General features: G+C 35.3%; 2 protein-coding genes across 2 annotated transcripts; both read left to right on the top strand.

Annotated features, from left to right (window-relative positions):
* Nucleotides 1-431: 431 nt before the first annotated feature.
* Nucleotides 432-2,751, top strand: LOC106125977 (ASCIZ zinc finger protein). The gene is made up of 3 exons (XM_013323390.1): nt 432-689; nt 784-906; nt 1,356-2,751. Exons 1-3 carry the CDS (start codon nt 558-560, stop codon nt 2,433-2,435), a joined length of 1,335 nt encoding a protein of 444 aa, XP_013178844.1. The 5' UTR covers nt 432-557; the 3' UTR covers nt 2,436-2,751.
* Nucleotides 2,752-3,621: 870 nt separating this feature from the next.
* Nucleotides 3,622-17,401, top strand: Sln (monocarboxylic acid transporter silnoon). The gene is made up of 18 exons (XM_013323404.1): nt 3,622-4,003; nt 8,495-8,602; nt 8,915-9,043; nt 9,386-9,519; nt 9,813-10,006; nt 10,404-10,547; nt 10,998-11,064; nt 11,336-11,451; nt 12,115-12,240; nt 12,357-12,502; nt 13,218-13,293; nt 13,834-13,960; nt 14,287-14,436; nt 14,728-14,870; nt 14,983-15,088; nt 15,692-15,765; nt 16,209-16,355; nt 17,101-17,401. The coding sequence occupies exons 1-18, from the start codon at nt 3,971-3,973 to the stop codon at nt 17,235-17,237; spliced, it is 2,157 nt and encodes a 718-aa protein (XP_013178858.1). The 5' UTR covers nt 3,622-3,970; the 3' UTR covers nt 17,238-17,401.
* Nucleotides 17,402-19,068: the final 1,667 nt, after the last annotated feature.

Below are 19,068 nucleotides of genomic sequence, written 5' to 3'. Positions count from 1 at the left end.
GCTAATGTTTCTAATTTTAAATTTCTTTTAAATTATTCAATGAAGTTCGTATTGAAAAATAATTTACCGTTTATTTTGAAAAGAATGTATGAAATGTAAATACGCTGTTTATTGGTGTCGTAGTGTAAGTTAGTTTTGTAAAATAATAGCTCGAATTATGGTCCTTCGAATCAACTTTGCAGTGAACGGCATATGCGTTCCACAATTTTTTTTATTTTGAGCTTCTGGGATTTCATTAAGATTAATGTTTTTTAAATATAATTATGGTATTAGTTAAGGTTAAGACAACTTGAACAAGTATCTTTTCGTTAGATCAATATAAACAGTAAATACCCATTGTTAACATTTGCAACCTTCTTTGTATAAAAAGCTTGAAATATAGGGTAAACGTAACGATGATATGGCAACACCATAATCAAACTATCAAATAACAAGAGATAAGAGAACTGTCATTTGTCTGATACAAATATTGATTTTCCACAATTTTCCAATTCATGACGCAGATTTTAACATTATTTATGTGTTATTTTAATTTTACAAATGATACAATTTAAACAATGACTGAGTTAAATGAACTAAATATGGACCCAACTCAAGTTTGTCGTGGATGTTTGAACGCTAGCGGAGAAATGAAAAATATGATTGATTATGGTCTTCTAGAAGATTTCTATAAATTTAGTGAAGTTAAGGTATTATTTAAACTACGTCTATTGATAAAAACAACTAAAAAAATAGTTCAAAACCCTCATATACAGTCTCGTAATTTTTTTTCCATAATTCCAGGTAGATAAACCCGACATGTTGTCTGGTCTCCTGTGTTCATCTTGCGAGGAGGCTCTGATGGAGTGCCGCGTATTTAGATTGCTGTGTCAGCAAAGTGATGATGTGCTCAAGAATGCTATGAAGGTGATTAGTACTATATCAACAATAGGTTTAAATGTTTAACAGTGGTAGAGAATGAATAGGCAGCTACGACAAATGTATTACAAAGAAGACAGGCGTAAAGTGGAAGTAATTCCATATTTAGTCTTGTGAGTGCAATCCTAAAGACTAATTTAGTCATCTATCTTCCCAAGCATTCTTATATGATTTTGTCAGTGTAAGGTATCCATAAGAAGAGAAAATATTCACTTTTAATATATCCCCTGTTGATTAAAGTTAGATGATTTTCGATATGTACATTTAACCAATGTTATTACGGTGAAGGAAAACATTGTGGTGCTACACATATCTGAGAAAGTCAAAGATATGTGCCTTGCAGTGGACCAGCATTCACTATCACATAGTCTAACTTAGGGTAGCCTCCGATACCCTCAGTGGTGGCCTATAATGAGCTGATATGTTTACTGTTGCAGGTACAGACAACTACAGTGACAGAAGAATCTCAATGTAATAGTATACAATTTTCTTTTAATAATAAAAAATTAATAATAAAAATAATTGCACCGGATATGAATTCAAAAATTGTGCTATCATGTCCATACAGTTGTACTCAATCATTTCAAAAGAAACCTGAACTATTGAAACATTTGATAACAAGACATCAAGTAGGAAAAGACTTTAAAATAGACCTACAATATTATTGTTCCATAGAAAACTGTACGTACAGCATAGATGTGTTAAATAATAAATATTTCTCAGGTAGAAAATTTCTAAATCAACATTACAATAATGTACATAAATCCAAAAGTATTAATTGTGATAAATGTGAATTAACTTTCCCGACAAAGACGGCTTTTGAAAGACATTTGCAAACATGTAATTTAACATACGAGTGTAAAAGTTGCCATCAAGTTTACAAAACGAATGATAGATTACTCGTACATCTAATGAGGAAGCATCCTGTTTTACATAAGCAATATAAAATAGAGAGGAAAGCTGAAAAGAGGAAATTAAAAACAGAATCCAAACCGGAGATGGAATACTTTTGTGATAGCCCTAAAAGATCATTTGCAACGCAAACATTAAAACCTGAAGATAATATAAAGAATGATATTACTTTACCATCGTGGCCGGAGAAATCAGATGAAACGAAGACGGATGAAATATCAACTCAAACTGTGTTTGAAGATTTGCTATCATTAAAATCTCAAGCAAGCGAAGATGATACAATATATTTTTGTGAATCAGTATCGGATATACAAACACAGACATTCTCTAAAGAATTTGATTTGAATACATCGAACAAAGAAACTCTGACATCAGAAACTCAATCACCAGATCTAAGTATCAAGGAAACACAGACTTGTTTATGTCTTTATGATTCACCGAAGTTTAATTGTAAGTTGTTTGATAGTGTATCTTCAAGCCCTGTTATGAATTTGACGTCGACTGAAACGCAGACAGCTAATTTTGGATCTATCGATGCCTTTTTAGGTTTTAATACAGCTGAAACTCAGACAAGTTTTGATGAGATATTGGACAGTGAATTATGATGTTGGCTTTAAATTTATGGACATTTAATATCATTGAAATAGTGATATATTAAACACAAATTTATATTTGTCAACGGCAGACAATGTTGTTTACTATCTGCCGTCCGAGACTCTGTCTGCAGTGTAAAAAAAACTTAGTAAGTAGTCTATGTTCTCTTCTAGACTATGTTCTATATGTATGTCAAATTTCAGTGACATCCGTGCATACTTTTGATAGAATTAACCGATATACACTAAAGTCTTGTAATAAACATTTAATTTGTAATAACAAATATCATCACCATCATCAGCTCACTATACGTCCCCACTGAGGGGCTCGGAGCCTACCCATAATCAAGGGTGACTAGGCCATAGTCAACCACGCTGGCCCAAAAAAATATGGGGATAAATAATAAAATAAATAAAAACTACTTTACTACATCTTTAAGTTGTACTAAATTACAGATGCTTAAATTTGGTAAGAATTAGTTTAGTAGTTTCGGAGTTTATCGCGAACATACATCGTGACACGAAATTTTTATATGTAAAATATGTTATATTACTTGGGGATAATTTTCTAATGGTGATAGATTTTAATTGGTTAAGTAGTTTTTGAGTTTATTGGATATTTTTCGCTTTGTTTTAATTAAGATGTAGAGAAAATTTTATTATAAATGTGCCATATGACTTTTCTGAATTTGTGCTATTTTTTTATTTATCCTAACCTCAAAGGTTTAGTTTTTTTTATGCAATGGACCTGTGAGAAATTAATATGATTTTATTCATGTCATAGTAAAGTACATATTACTGTGTTATTAGTATAATAAATGTTTTACCAATAAAATTATATAAATCGGTTTTTTATTTAATATATGTCATTTTTTTGTCAATATCCATCGTCGGTCGAAGGTCAAATCTGAAGAAAACTATCTTAAAATACTACCAAATTATAGTTCAGGGAACGAAAGATTTAAAAAACTGATTAATCTTAATACTATTTTCATCAAAACTCTTGCTTTAAAAAATATTTTATCGTTATCAAAAATATATTTCTAGTTACACGTAAAATAAATAAAAATAATAGTGTTGCCAGCATAAAAAAACCTTGCATATTTCTATGTAGACCTCCCGATTATTGATTTTACTTCCGCGCAAGCGTATTAAAGGTTACACATGGATTTATATATTCCGGAACTGTGTTCTGAAGCGGTCACGTCATTTTTACCTATAAATTAAATATTAACAATTTAATACTATCACTATTATAAATTTATTATTACGTAAAATGTTGGTCGGCTATACACCATAATTTTCGCATCGTATTGCGAAGAAAAAAAGTGTTGAGAGAAATTGTTTTTTTTTTCTTCGATTATAAAGTAAAATAAATTTATTAAAACGGCTTCTTTACAAGTGAAAAAAGTAACAAAACCAATGCATTTAGCGGCGCATGCCGTTTTTACTCCGAGTGTAAGATTGAATTCAACAGAATCAGAGGACCACTTTAAAGGATACATCTCTATATCTCAGCCTGCACCTCCCGATATTCTTAATACGCGATGTCGTTACCAAGAGAATTTATATTTAAAAAGGTAAGTCTATTTTTGTTATGTCAAAAAAGTTAATTTACCCAAAAAAAATGTGAAATTAAAAATATAATTATGGCAACATGATATTAAATAAAAAAATGATTTCCGAATTTTAAATTAGGTCAAAACCCTTATAATCGAAAATCTGTCGTAATTTAGCCTAATAAATAAATTAAAAAAATATTATTATTTATTTTTAAATTAATTGATCATTATTTTAAAACATTCCATAGTTTATGTTAATTTTAAAACTATCTATTGATTTAATTATTTCCTACAATATTTGTTAATTTATTATCATTATGTCGTTAAAGGTCATTGACCTTTACACAGACGATAAAAAAGTGAAATAAAAATAATGTTTCCTCACATTTAACTAGAATCTATGTCTTTTAAATTGTTCAGATATCTTGTATTTATCTAGTAATTTTACTAATATTATAAATGCGAATATTTAGATGTTTATTTGTTAGAAGATCTTTAGAACTGTTTAACGAATCTCGTTGAAATTTGGCATAGATGTAGAACACAGTCTGGAAGAACATGTAAGGTATTAATTTTTTTTATTCCGCACGAAAATCGCGCGTGACAAGTTGCTCATGAAAGACTGCGATGCAACTGACATTAAAAATCAATACACTGTCTTTTTATTAAGATTGCAGATATTTCTGCGACCCACTGACCTAATAATAACTTTACTTTTACAACTAATATTTTTAGCAAAGTTCACTTTAAATTTTTGCTTTTTTATTTAGTTAATTTTAATAATATTATAATCATAGACTATCAATTGAATGTCAACTAATTTTTAACCGACTTCAAAAAAAGAGGTTATTCGTCTATATTTTTTTAATCTGTGTTACCGCGTAATTTCACGAGTCTTATGTTTTATTAACTAACTGTGGGTTCCTGAGTCTAAAATCTCCATTTAAAAACATCTCTGTGTTATCAAAAATAAAGTCAGGATTGGCGATATGTTTTATAAACAAATTTCGATATCAGTAACCCAAAGTCAAATGTTAATTTGTTTGTTACTACACTAAGGATGGAACTGTGAGTGTTGCATTTCGTATTTTAGGTTAAGGTAGAGGTCAATGACCGGAGAGACTGCAGACATTGTAAGTAAAATCGATATGAACTCTTGTCAGTTCATGATATCCTGGTACTTTCACATTCAAAAAACCGCAATTAAAATCATTAAGTGGGACCCTTAGTGTAGATTGAATGTAACATATCTATACTAAGAGAATGATTAAATAATCTTTAAACTTCTCTGAGTGTGAATAACATCTATAGCTTGATCAGGAATATAAAAAATCTTTTCTTAATACGAAAAAATATGGAACTTGAAGAAGATAATATAAGGTTTTTATATTCTTGGTTGGACTATACACTAGCTGACGCCCGCGACTCTGTCCGCGCAGAAAATAAAAGCCTATGTGTTCTTCCAGACTATGTTCTTCATCTATGCCAAATTTCATCAAGATCCATTCAGCTGTTTTGGATATACTTTCAAACAAACATCCATCCAAACATTCTCTTTTATATTAGTAAGATTGGATGAATCATTGTTGTATTTAGAGGTCGCGTTATTGATTAGAAGTAGGCGAAGAGTGGCTTTTACCCAGCCCATGACAAGACCTTGTCTTTTATAAAACCATTGTCATGTCTGTTTGCCGCAATTATACATACATACATACATATTAATTAAATTGGAGTGTCTGTACATGTGTATCTTATATCTTTAAATGAGCAATTCTTGTATTTATATATAATTGGAATCTCGGTATCGGCTCCAACGATTTTCATAAAATTTAGTATATAGGAGGTTTCGGGGGCGATAAATCGATCTAGCTAAGAATCATTTTTAGAAAATGTCATTTTATTCGTCTAATAAATAAATAAACATAAACTTAACTTTTTCTATCTGTAAGATCGAAAAATATTATTCATATTTCATCATTTTATTAGTAATTCCTACTTAAATATAATTTCCAAAAAACACAATTTAAAAAAAAACCGAGCAAAGCTCTGTCATTCAGGTACCCTATACTAATATTATAAAGCGGAAGAGTTTGTTTGTACGCGCTAATCTCAGGCACTACTGGTCCGATTTGCAAAATTCCTTTTTTGTTGGATAGTCCATTTATAGAGGAAGGCTTTAGGCTATATAAAATTACGCTGCGACCGATAGGAGCGAAGCGTCAGTGAGAAATGTTGCAAAAACGGGAAAAATTTGTCGTTAGTCATCAAAACTCGAAATTGGCTGAACGGATTTATCTTATCTTGGTCTTGAAATGTTAGTAAAGGTCTAGGGAAGGTTTAAAAGTTGAGAAAAAAATCGTATATTGTTGGGAACTAATTAAGTTTTTTTTGCCTTTCACGCGGACGGAGACGCGGGCGACAGCTAGTGTTATATAAAGAAAGAAAAAACATATTTGGTACACGTGCGTGTCTGTATGTATGTTCGCATGTTTGCATATGTTCCGGGTAATATCCGGAACGTGTCGATAGATTTTGACGGGACATTGACTGGAAGGTAACTGAAGCACTCGGGCATGTTATAAGGATACGTTTTCAATATTACATACAAACAAACTAATTTTATTAATTGTATAGATAACTAGGTGTCGTCCGATGGGCCCGATGGGCTCGAAACTAGTCGGTGTCACCGGACGAATATACGTGAGTGTTTAGCCATGTTTATATCAGTTTAGTATAATGTCTCACGAAAGTTTGAATAATTTAATAGCATTGTAAGAAGAAGATAAATGGTGTACTTTGACGATTTTAAGTCAAAACTTTTGTATCTGCATAACAAAGGTGTAAGAAGGTACATTGGCTAAAAGCCAAAACAATTATGCCTTTAGTATTGATCCAAATGCAGTTTTGGTTTATTTTCCTGACTAGACTCGCGGGGCATTCACCTAAAGCAGTGTCTGGGAGCAAAGGAGTGTCGGTGGCTCAGTGGTCAAGCACCTGACTTGCAATCTACAGGTCCTGGGTTCGAATCCCGCCATGTATCAATGTGTTTTTCGATTTCCGATTTACATATGTACATTTATCCGACGTTCTTACGGTGAAGGAAAATATCGTGATGGTGCACATATCTGAGAAAGTCAAAGATATGTGTGAAGTCAACCCGCACTGGGCCAGCATGGTTGACTATGGCCTAATCACCCTTAATTTAGGGTAGGCTCCGACCCCTTCGGTGGGGACCTATAGTGAGCTGATGATGATGAGTGTCTGGGTAAAACTGTGTCACAATGTTAGTTACCAGTCCTTCGTAACAGCTTGACCATTATGAAACTTTATATACATAGCTGCCGCGTCTGCTCGTCCGTGCGGAATTAAAAAAAAACCATAAGTAGCCTATGTGTTCTTCCAGACTATGTTCTACATGTATGTCAAATTACAGTGAAATTAATGTAGCCGTTCTGGAGATATCTTCAAACAAACATTCAGTAGTTGTGTGAATTGGTATATTTATTTTTAATCCCGCGCATTCGGAGTCACGGGCGATAGCTAGTTAAATATATATTTAACTACATAATAAAATAAGTTACAAATTGCATAAGTCTTAGTAATAACTTATATAAGTTATAATTTCAAACTTGTCTACAAAATAAAATATGACATTTAGTAGGTTTCTTGCGTGATTTGAGAAAAACTTTTCTGTTATGAACCGTCTTACATTGAAAGCGCGAAACTTAGGATGGATATTTAATATGGCGATTACAAAAAAAATGGAATGGATCTGTATGAAATTTAGCACAGATTAACAAATAGCTTACTAAGTTCTTTCACCAAAACGTCTTTATATCTGTCGCTCACGACTCCGTCGGCGCTGAATTAAAAAAGTAGCCTATGTGTTTTTCCATGGAGCGTCGTCTGCAGGTCCTGGGTTTGAATCCCGCCATGTAGCAATGTGTTTTTCGTTTTCCGATTTACATATGTACATTTATCCGACTTTCTTACGGTGAAGGAAAACATCGTCATGCTGCACATATCTGAGAAAAAATTCAAAGATATGTGTGAAGTCAACCAACCCGCACTTGGCCAGCGTGGTTGACTATGGCCTATTCACGCTTAATTTAGGGTAGGCTCCGAGCACCTCGGTAGGGACATATAGTAAGCTGATGATGATGAGCCTATGTGTTTTTCCAGACTATGTTCTATACATAAGCCAAATGTCAGCGAGATCCGTTGACGCGTTCCGGAGATAGCTTCTAACATTTCTAATATTCTAGCTTTTTTATATTAGAATTAAAGTACTTATAATATTAGTAAGATTGTGTCTAAGTATATATCTGGAACAATTACACAAACTAGTCTATCTGAACTTATTGACATAAGTCAAACTAAAGCATCATAGCTCACTAGCGCCCCTCTCTGTTTACTTGATACCCTCATTTGACTACAATAAACTTAAAGAAAGTTAGATATATGTTTTTTTTCATAATGGGATGATGATATGTAAGTTACTGATTTCAGGAGTTATCAAGACTCGAAGACCAGGTCCTCGGCACCTCCGCTCCACCGACGTCTACCGCACCTTTGTCTTGCTCCATCGACTTACCAGCTACCGACACTATTGGCGAGGTAAGCTCCTAAAAAATAAAGAATAAAAAATAGAACCTGTAAAGAACTGTCCTGTTCTTCCATGGGTACGAGATGACGGTATAGCGCCGCCCACAAAAAAGCGACCTCGTGGAGTATACAACGAAGGTTAAAATGGCCACTTTTGTAACAATTGTTTAACACAATGTTGTTATCTTCCATGATTAAGAATAACGCCATCTATCGACAAATTTCAAACACATTAAAATTATGATACATAATAGCGCCATCTATTGGTGAGATTTTAAAATTTAAAAAAAAAAGATTTTTTTTTTCTAAATCTTGCACCCACAGGCCAGCCTGTCGCCGGACAATGCAGGCTCGTTGTTATCAATACAGTCAGCACCTCCAGAACAAAGGACGATGCCTCCGGAGCAAAGGGAACGGCCAGCGAGCCTCCTGCTTGAGTTACCACTAGCCACGGTCAGTTGCTACTATTCTTTCATAGGAAACCGTTCCTCTTACCAAATTCAATTTTCCTCTCTCCATTCTTCACTTTGAAAAAAAAGAAAACCGAGATAAAAATATTATCGAACAAAATGCGCTAATCTAAGGTGTTTTATATCTAGTTACGTTTAAGTTCTTATACAGGCCGAAATCAACTCCAAAGTTCCCTCCTTCACCTCCTTTTTAAAGTCGGTTAAAAACGATATCAAGGGGAAGGGAGTTTAAACTTTATCCTTGAGTCACACAGTGATTAGATGGGTAATTACTTGGTGAAGTCCTTCTGTGTGGTCGTGTGACTCTATTTATCATTGTGTACAGCAAGTTGGTGCGTATCTGTCTGCGATGTCGCCGACGGAGCAGGAAGAGGACTCCCTGCTGACGTTATCGTCGGTGACCGCACGGCCGTTGCTCGCCGCCTCTAGGAACCTGCGCCCAAGACCTGACTCTACTGAGTAAGTCCACCACGTCTATTTTATTATTTTAACACTATTTTTTATAAGATAAGGGGCAAAAGAGGAGAACACCAAGGTATTCATAGACCAGACCCGCAGATGAGTCGCCTTTGAGATGACGATACAGTCGCTTCTTGAAGGACCCTAAGTCGTTGCGTTTTGGAATAGACCACAACGAGGCTGTGCGATGTAGAAAGATTTGCGAAAACTGCACGGTTGTGGCTTACCAGCCTTTGATATGGTGTGGCCTAATGAGTTTTGTTTGCTTGTTTAATGATTTCCTTTCTTCGCAGTATACCATGTCCTCCGGACGGTGGGTACGGTTGGGTGGTTGTGTTTGGTGCATTCATGGTTCAATTCTGGGTGGCCGGTCTATTCAAGTCATATGGAGTGCTGTATGTTGAGATAATGGAAACATTCCCTGATTCATCGGAGTCTGTTGCCTCGTGGATACCAGCTGCGCTGTCTACATTGTGTCTTGCACTTGGTAAGTTTTCTATCATCATCAGGTCATATGTCCCCACTCTCAGGTGTCTGCGCCTACCCTAAGTGAGAGTATGTGATAGTGAATGCTGGTTCAGTGCAAGACTTGACACATATGTTTGAGTTTGTCAGATATGTGCAGCATCACGATGTTTTCCTTCACCTCCTCCATATTTACATTTTACAAACTACACTTGTTATTTGAATGCAGTTGTACTGTTGAAACTCTTCTTTTTTTATTATATTGAATATATCAAAGCTTTACCATAAACCCACTTGAGAGTAAGTGGGTGATCAAAGGATACTAGCTTAGTAAATTCACCATACTTTTGAAAGTTCAGGTTACAGCTGGACGGAAACACTGACTCCTGCCACTTATTCCAATCCATAATTCTTTTCAGCTCCGTTATCTTCAGCGTTATGTGAGAAATACTCGTGTCGTCTGGTCGTGTTCATTGGTGGACTGTTCTGTGCTACTGGACTAGCACTGTCCTTCTTCAGCACTGGATTATTACATTTATTGCTAAGCTTCGGTGTTATGACTGGTAAGTACACGAATGTAATTATATCTGATTGATTCTGATATTTATGACACACTAAATACGAATAAAATGACATCTTATTTGACGAATTTAGGTCATTATGGAACTTAAGTACTGTCGGGGAAATTGTCGGTATACCACTTTAAAAACGACTCGTAAGAACGTTCTATAATTATTAAGACAAGTAAACAATAACTAATAGGAGGCTTTTTAAATGTATCTCTACGAAAAAGGTCGGTCAGTACACGAATTTTGCTTTAAGTCACTGCTACCTAGTTGTGTATAGCTTAAAAGGGCAGGGCAATTCTTTTGTATGTCGAACACCACTAAATTCCCTGATTGTACATACACAAAACAAAGATATGGTCGTAATCACCATATTCCTCTTTATGTGTGTGTTTTAGTATCATTCTTTTCTGAAGAAAGTTATCAATGAATATGAATTTTTCTCAGGTATCGGGGGTGGATTATCAACAACTCCTGGGATCGTTATTGTCTCGCAATATTTTGATAAACATAGGTAAATAACTACTTATATACTTTATTCTATTTATTTATCAGCAGTATCTCTTATTCTTACTAATATTAAAAAAGTGAATGTTTAGATGAATGTTTGTTAGAACGTATCCTGGATTCAACGGATCTTGATGAAATACACAGATATAGAACATAGTCTGGAAGAACACATAGGCTATTTATTTGTTTAATTCCACGCGGATAAAGTCGCGCGCGATAGCTTTTATTTTAGTTCATCAACGAAATTCTATTTTCGTTCTCTTGTCTCTTTCTAGAGCGTTGGCGAATGGTATTTGCGTGAGCGGGACGGCTGCTGGGAGTTTTGTTTTTCCAATGTTAATAGAAAAGTTGGTTGATACATACGGACTACATGGGACTGTGCTGTTACTCGGTGAGTAGTAATAAGCTCAAAGACTGGTTCCTAACTAGTAATGCGTAGCTCGTAGCATGAGTCTTCTGTCGCGATTCTCGTGGCATGAGTCTATTGTTATGATGCTCGTAGCACGATACTCGTAGCGCAGTGCACGTAGCAAGTCATTTTACACGAGGCTCGTAGCATGGATCTTTAGTAAGAAAGATCGTAGCACGCTACTCATAGCACAATGCTTGTAGCATCAGTCTTGTCACGATACTCGTAGCATAAGTTTATTGTTATGAAGCTCGTAGAACGATACCCATAGCACAATGCTCGTAGCAAGAGTCGTTTGTACCGAAGCTCGCAGCATGATACTCGTAGCATGAGTCACTTGTTATGAGCTCGTAGCACGATACTCGTAGCATGAGTCTCGTGTTATGAAGCTCGTAGCTCGATTCTTGTAGCACAATGCTCGTAGCAAGAATCTTTTATCACGAAGCTCGCAGCATGATACTAGTAGCTTAAGTCTTTTGTCACGAAATTCGTAGGACAATACTCGTAGCATGAAGCTCGTTTATAAGTTGTAATATATATCTGGTAACTCGTAATTAGTAAGAAACAGTTAAGCATCAGGATTTTTACTCTTTAATCTGGTTTCCCGTACGATTCATGTAAGTACAACTATGCGTGTGTGTGCAGGCGGCGGCATGCTGCATGTGTGCGTGTCGGCGACGCTGTACCGCGCCCCGCCCACACCCCGCCCCGTCACACCCGTCACCACCACCACCACGGAGAATACCACCCTTTTACATGATATACAAGAAGGTATGTGATAGAAATATTCATTCATGTATGTCGCCAGGAGAGGGCAAAAGGGACAGCTGCTTCTCGGATAAAATCTCACTAAATATAAACTATAGCTAACAATATACTATTTTCAGGTAAAGCTGATTTGAATAAAGACAACAAATTAGTGAACCTCTTCCAGACGGACCCAGAATTGGCTTTGAATCAGAAGAACGCATTACTAAGTGATGACAAGAGAACTAATTTGCTTACAGAAATTATACATCCAAGTCTTATTGAGGTAAATGTCTTTTCTTTTCCTTCTTTATCATCGTCTTTTCAGCCATATGCCCTTCCTTTTCTTTAGGTGCTTCTCCAACTAACGAAGGTTGGTGATCAATTTCTCCATATTTTCTTTCATCACTTGCGACGTGTGACAGTTGTAGGGCTTTTCAGTCCACTTTCGGATGTTACGTAACCAGGATTTCTTATGATATAACGTCTACTGCTGGGCATAGGTATTCCCCATCGTCATGATCAGTCTTGTGCCACGCACCCAGGATCCTCCAGCAACTTTAACTACTGCAGTCTATTTACCAGTTGTCCATGACCTTACAACTCAGGAAAAATATCTGTGCTACTCCAAAAAATAAAGTTTGATTTGAGCTAAACATGTATACCTTTTTAATGTTTATGACTTTTATCCTTAAATATAATAAAACTGTTTACTGAAAAAAAAATCACATTTCTATGAATAACAAAAATCTATTTATTTCGGGTAATTTCCGGTACGGCTGGAACGATTTTTACGGTACTTGGATGGGAAGGTAGCTGATTTTTTCCTTGTGGTCGTAATTGATAATTGATAAACACTCACATATCTGTCCAGTGTCGGCACTAACTAGTCTAACGCACCCAGAAAAAGGGCCGACGACGAGCTCATAGTCGGTACCGACACTGGACGTACCTACGTTAGTGTTTTAGCCGTTTAGCTTAAGACATATTTTCAATTGTAGGTTGCTCGACCTCCTTTACCATCTCAGCTCTCGGATTCAGAAGATTCTGAAGGTTTGGATGTATTGGGTGTAGTAGGTAAGTAATGTTATGTATTAATTTTATAACAATCCCTGTTCTTAGTTTCATCTGATATAGACAAAGAAATTCGAATTTAAAACTACTTTAGAGCGGACATTACTAGCATTTTAAATCTTTAAAACATAAACGCACAGAATCAGAACTGCTATGGGTTACAATTGACAAACTGGACAACCGAAACTTTTCTCGTGGAAGAATTTTCGGAGCGTACGATTTCGCGACCGTTGCCCATAGACATGCAATTGCAGATTCGTTGCCTACTCTTAATTATCGGAGGAGACGCACAGAAAGAGTTGGTCCACTTATCCGTTCTATCCTCCATCAAATCCATTTCCACTTCCCATCCTTTCGTTATAAGACAAGGATGGAAAGGTAAAGAGGAGTAAAGTAATTCCTCAGGCACACACTCATCAGACTTTATTTGGAATTGCTTCCACTTGAGGCATGTCTTCTGTTTGCTCGTGGTATTGCAGCGTATGAAGTACAGAATGCATATTGTTGGCGTCTACCATTGTTAAAATCAACATATCTGAACAGGTCTACCACGAGAAGTAGCTCGTCTTCGTCTCAGACCAACCAGGTCATCATCCATCCTGCATTCAGTTGAAGATCTGTCTACAGATAGTACATGTGTCTACAAGGCAAGTCGAAGAAAGCTCAGTAGGTATGGAGAATGCAGATTATTTTTTTTTGTCTTTCACGTTACTGGTTTTGGGAACCGGGATATGTTGTATGTTTGTTGGAAGATATCTCCAGAACGGCTGCATGGATCTCAATGAAATTTGACATAGATGTAGAACATAGTCTGAAAGAACACATAGACTACTAATTATGTTTTTTTATTACCGTTTTTTTTTCTAACAAAGTTGCGAATTACAGCTGCAGCAAAATGTTCAATGCTTAACCACTGCGCCATAAACTTTTAAGTAAAATTTTAAATCGATACAATTCCTGAGCAAGTATTCTGTGAAGAAATTCTTCTTCTTCCAGATCCTTATACATTCGGCCACCGTTACCAAGTCGCCTGATCCAGAACCAACTATCAGAGCCGGTGATTGATACGAAGAAAGAGGAAGTAAGGAAAGAAGAGAATACAGAAGTAGAAGATAAGAAACATGGATGTATTGATAAGATTTCAAGGTCAGTTAATTTTACTAATATTATAAATGTGAATGTTTAGATGGATGTTTATTAGAATGTATCTCCAGAAGTCACAGATGTAGAACATAGTCTGGAAGAACACATAGACTACTAATTACTTTTTTTAATTCCGCGCGGTCGGAGTCGCGGGCAATAGCTATTCTTTTTATGAAGATCTTTGTCTGTAGCCTAAAAGACTGCACTGATTTTGACTAGTGAGATGTCATTTGAGTCGTATTTTACCCCTGAGTTTTCATGTTTTTTATTATCAAAAAGTATTCTGTTCCTCAGATATCTGGACGTGTCACTCCTCAAATCGTGGAGATTTGGTCTGCTATGTGCATCCGTAGCACTGATGTCTTGTGGTTCTCCATACGCCCTTTACTATCTGCCCGCGTATACTGTTGCAGCTGGACATAGCAAATCTGCCGCTGGTAAGTGCACTTGACACACTTGTGAAGAGAAAGATGGAATTCCTGCGAATTTAAAGTGTGCTCTACCACTGTTAACTCTGTCATATTTTAATCAAGGTCTTGTTATTTCTAGGTCGTCTAGTAGCAATCAGTGCAGTACTAGATTTATGCGGACGTCTAGGTCTTGGTTGGTTATGTGACCTGCATCTGTTCTGCAGAAGAAAGGCGTATATTCTCAGGTTTGTATTGATTAATTATATTTTGTCTTTACTAATATTATAAATGTGAATGTTTAGAGCGATGATGTGAGCGTCGGTGGCTCAGTGGTCAAGCATTGGACTTGCAATCTGCAGGTCCTGGGTTCGAATCCCGCCATGTACCAATGTGTTTTTCGAATTCAGATTTTACATATGTACATTTATCCTATGTTGTTACGGTGAAGGAAAACATCGTGATGCTGCACATATCTGAGAAATTCAAAGATATGTGTGAAGTCAACCTGCACTTGGTCAGCGTGGTTGTCTATGACCTAATCACCCTTAACTTAGGGTAGGCTCCGAGCCCCTCGGTGGGGACGTATAGTGAGCTGATGATGAATGTTTAGATGGATGTTTGTTAGAAGGTAACTCCAGAACTGCTTCATAGATCTTTATGAATTTAGGTACAAATGTAGAACAAAGTCTGGTAGAACACGTAGGCTATTAAGTTTTTTAATTATGACGGAATCGCGGGCTAGTGGAGTTATAAATTCTGGTGAGAATTTATTTGGGAGCTTCGGGACATGGTGACTGAATCTTGCTGATTTTGTCAATATCAAATGACCTCGTGTGTAATGTCAACAGTATTCTGGTTGCGGGAGCTGCTGTATTAACTCTGCCAAGTTTGTCATCATGGTGGGCGCTGGCGATTGCTTCAGGTAAAGTTCAAATTTTATTAAATCTATTTGGTTAAGAGTTAAGCAATTGACTTATAAGCAGGTCCTGTGTTGTTATCCCGTCATGTATGAATGTGTTACATTTACATATGTACATTTATCCTATGTTGTTACGATGAAGGAAAACATCGTGATGCTGCACATATCTGACAAACTCAAACATATGTGTCAAGTCTTGTACTGCACCAACATTCACTATCACATACTCTCACTTAGGGTAGACTCTGAGACCCTCAGTGGAGATATATAGTGCCCAGATGATGATGATGGAAAGAATTTGGATGTATAGATGTATGTTTGTTAGAAGATATCTCCAGAACGGCTGCATACATCTTGTTGAGATTTGTCATAGATGTAGAACATAGTCAGGAAGAACACATAAGCTACTAATTAAGTTAGTTTTCAACATAGATATTTGTCGGCAGGTGCATATGGTCTATGTCTGGGATGTTGGTTTCTACTTGTCCCAGTTCTGTTAGCGGATGCATTTGGGACAGCACGTATCGCCTCATCTTACGGCCTTGTTAGAATGTTCCAGAGTTTAGCCGCAGTTTCCGTACCACCAACTGCTGGTAAGTAACATGGCATCTCAAAGAGGCATGGTGAGAGCTGTTAACCTCAATATTACTTCTTACTAATATTATAAATGCGAATGTTTAGATGTTTGTTTGAATGTATCTCCAGAACGGTTGAATTAATCTTGATGAAATTTGTCATACATATACATAGTCTGGAAGAACACATAGGGTAATAATAGTGTTTTTTTTTTATCCCGCAACAACGGAGTCTCGAGTGATAGTTAGGAAGGAAGGGAACTCAAAAGATTTCTTAGCTTTTCACTGCAAAATTTGACCACAATTTAAAAAGCATTCGGTTTGAAATAAAAAAAGTGTGAAGTGAATTCGTATTCTTCCCCTAAGTGTAGCAAGTGTCCACTTGAATTTGCTGAAATAGCGAAGCAACTGCTGTCCATAGACATGTGTGCTTGTAGGTGTCTATGGGCAGCGTTGCCTTTTGTTGATGAATGAGTGGACGCACAGAAACAGAATATTTCCCCTTCCTATGAGTCTCGTCCCCTGTCAAACACTTCCTCTGAAAGAGTTACAATTAGACAGTTTCAAATGAGTGGATGTACAAAAAGAGAATATTTTCTCTTTCTATGTGTCCCCTCCCCTGTCAAACATTTCCTGTGAAAGAGTTACAATTAGTTAGGTTTAAAGGAGTATATGCACAGAAACAGAATATTTCCACATCCTACGTGTCTCCTCCCCTGTCAAACATTTCCTGAGAAAGAATTAATTGTTTTAATTTTTGCAGGTATGGTTCGTGATATAACAGGTGGGTATTCTTGGTGTTTCTACGGCATGGGTTCCTGTATGGTGTTGGGTTCGATTCCTGTTATTGCATTTCATATCACTACTAAAAATGAAGACAATGATTCGACTGTAGATTGATTGATCGCCTATTTATTGTGTATTTCAGTCAGTTTATAATCTCACTAATCATATTGTATAGATAAATTACAAGGAAATCATCAAGTTAAAGTAACTTGAATTATAATCGTAAACTCTTTCCTCTCGTCAGTTTATAATCTAACTAGTCATATTATGAACTGACGATTAAATTATATAATCATTTATTTTATCATTTTACGTACACTACAATCGACTAATTGTGTACCTAGATATTTTTTTTTCTATATTAATCTTAGTCAAATTATAAACTGACGAAATATTTATAAAATTATTATTATTCATTGGAAAAAAAAGAACATTATGATGGATAAGTAATTTTAGAGAATCAAATAAAAAAACTCGTATAATAATCTAAATGTCTAAATAATATCATTTAATTTAAGTAATTAAACATGTTTTTATACAAGTTAAACGGTGGAAACACATTGTAATATAAATAAGCGATCATTTGTATTCTCCGAAATGGCGAAACGATCCGCAATTGCAGTTACCTTTAATGAAAGAAGACGCATAGAAAGATAATATTTCCCCTTCCTATGTGTCTCCTCCCCTGTCTAATCCACTTTTCCATATAAGAAAAGGTTGGGTAAAGAATAGCAAAATTAGAATTATACATAAATCACAATTGTTTAGCTTCAAATGGAAATAATTTTAATATTTTTAACAATACCTTTGTGAATATATTGTTGTCTTTTTTTGTTTTCAAAGAGAACAAAAGAGACGGCAATAAAGACAAGCGTTATCTGACGCGGTGGTAATTAATCGTTTAAGCCAATGGATGTTTTTAATATGTGTTGCTTTAAGTTGAATTAAATGTTGCCATGTTATTGAATTACGATAATGTGACCATTAAATGTTTAGCACAACTGCTCAGACTTATCTTTATATTTTTAATTGATTTTGTTAGGATGTAAATCCGACACTGTGCCGGTGTACTGGCGCAACACTAGCTTTACTAAAATGTCGATGTCCCCTCACTAATCATTCTGACACTTGACTTTGTAATGAAAGCGTGTCATTCGCAAAATTCTTATTATGTCTAAATTTTGTGCTTTCTTTTGCGTTATTTTAAACTGTCTCCATACATATGTTTACAGTAAAAGATTGAAATAAGATTTTAATAATATATATTACGTTTAAATTGATGCCACCAATATCTAAACATAAATAAATAAATTAAAATTAGTAATAATTTTTATTTAGTTTCAACAATCAATAATTATAATAAAGTCAGATAAGGACAAATAAAATATTTTCAACAATGAAAATTAAAAGGTAATTTAAAATTAATTATCTATGGTCGAGGTCTGTGTTCAGTAATCTAGAATATAATAATTTGTACCAAAAGAGAACTTACAAAATAAAATAAAATCAAAATCTATGGTATGGTAGAAAAAAAGAGAATATTTCTCTTTACTATGGCTCCCTTCCTCTGTCAAATACATTTCCAGTAACTTACTAATAAAAATATGGGAAGGAAACTAAAATGAGTCCTCCAGCACACTCATCAGACTGTAGTTGGAATAGCTTCGCATTTGAGACGTGTCTTTCCGTTATTGCACCGAATGAGAAAATTTTTAAACTGTTAATTCTCTTTTAGAACAAATTATACAAAAAAAACAAGTAAGTATTAATTAAAATGACTTAATAATATTGTAAAGAAATCCTTTTTTAAGATCGTTATGGAATCGCTCCGTAGCGAATTTAATTTATCTAAACTACAGGCAATATGTCAACTGTATTCCGCCATCTTGAAATTTGCCATCTTTTCTCACGACCTTGACATATCGGTTGCGAGCGACGCGTATGC

This window comes from Papilio xuthus, unplaced genomic scaffold (genome assembly GCF_000836235.2).
Source record: "Papilio xuthus unplaced genomic scaffold, Pxut_1.1 DF825355.1, whole genome shotgun sequence".
NCBI lineage: Eukaryota > Metazoa > Arthropoda > Insecta > Lepidoptera > Papilionidae > Papilio > Papilio xuthus.
This window is presented reverse-complemented; position numbering and strand designations above follow the sequence as displayed.

Excerpts from the sequence above, each read along its gene's own strand:
- LOC106125977 (XM_013323390.1), top strand. The coding sequence starts at position 558 with ATGACTGAGTTAAATGAACTAAATATGGACCCAACTCAAGTTTGTCGT. Across the intron at positions 690-783 it reads ATAAATTTAGTGAAGTTAAG|GTAGATAAACCCGACATGTT; the intron begins GTATTATTTAAA and ends CCATAATTCCAG. Across the intron at positions 907-1,355 it reads TGCTCAAGAATGCTATGAAG|GTACAGACAACTACAGTGAC; the intron begins GTGATTAGTACT and ends TTACTGTTGCAG.
- Sln (XM_013323404.1), top strand. The coding sequence starts at position 3,971 with ATGTCGTTACCAAGAGAATTTATATTTAAAAAG. Across the intron at positions 10,548-10,997 it reads AAGCTTCGGTGTTATGACTG|GTATCGGGGGTGGATTATCA; the intron begins GTAAGTACACGA and ends AATTTTTCTCAG. Across the intron at positions 15,089-15,691 it reads AGAAAGGCGTATATTCTCAG|TATTCTGGTTGCGGGAGCTG; the intron begins GTTTGTATTGAT and ends TAATGTCAACAG.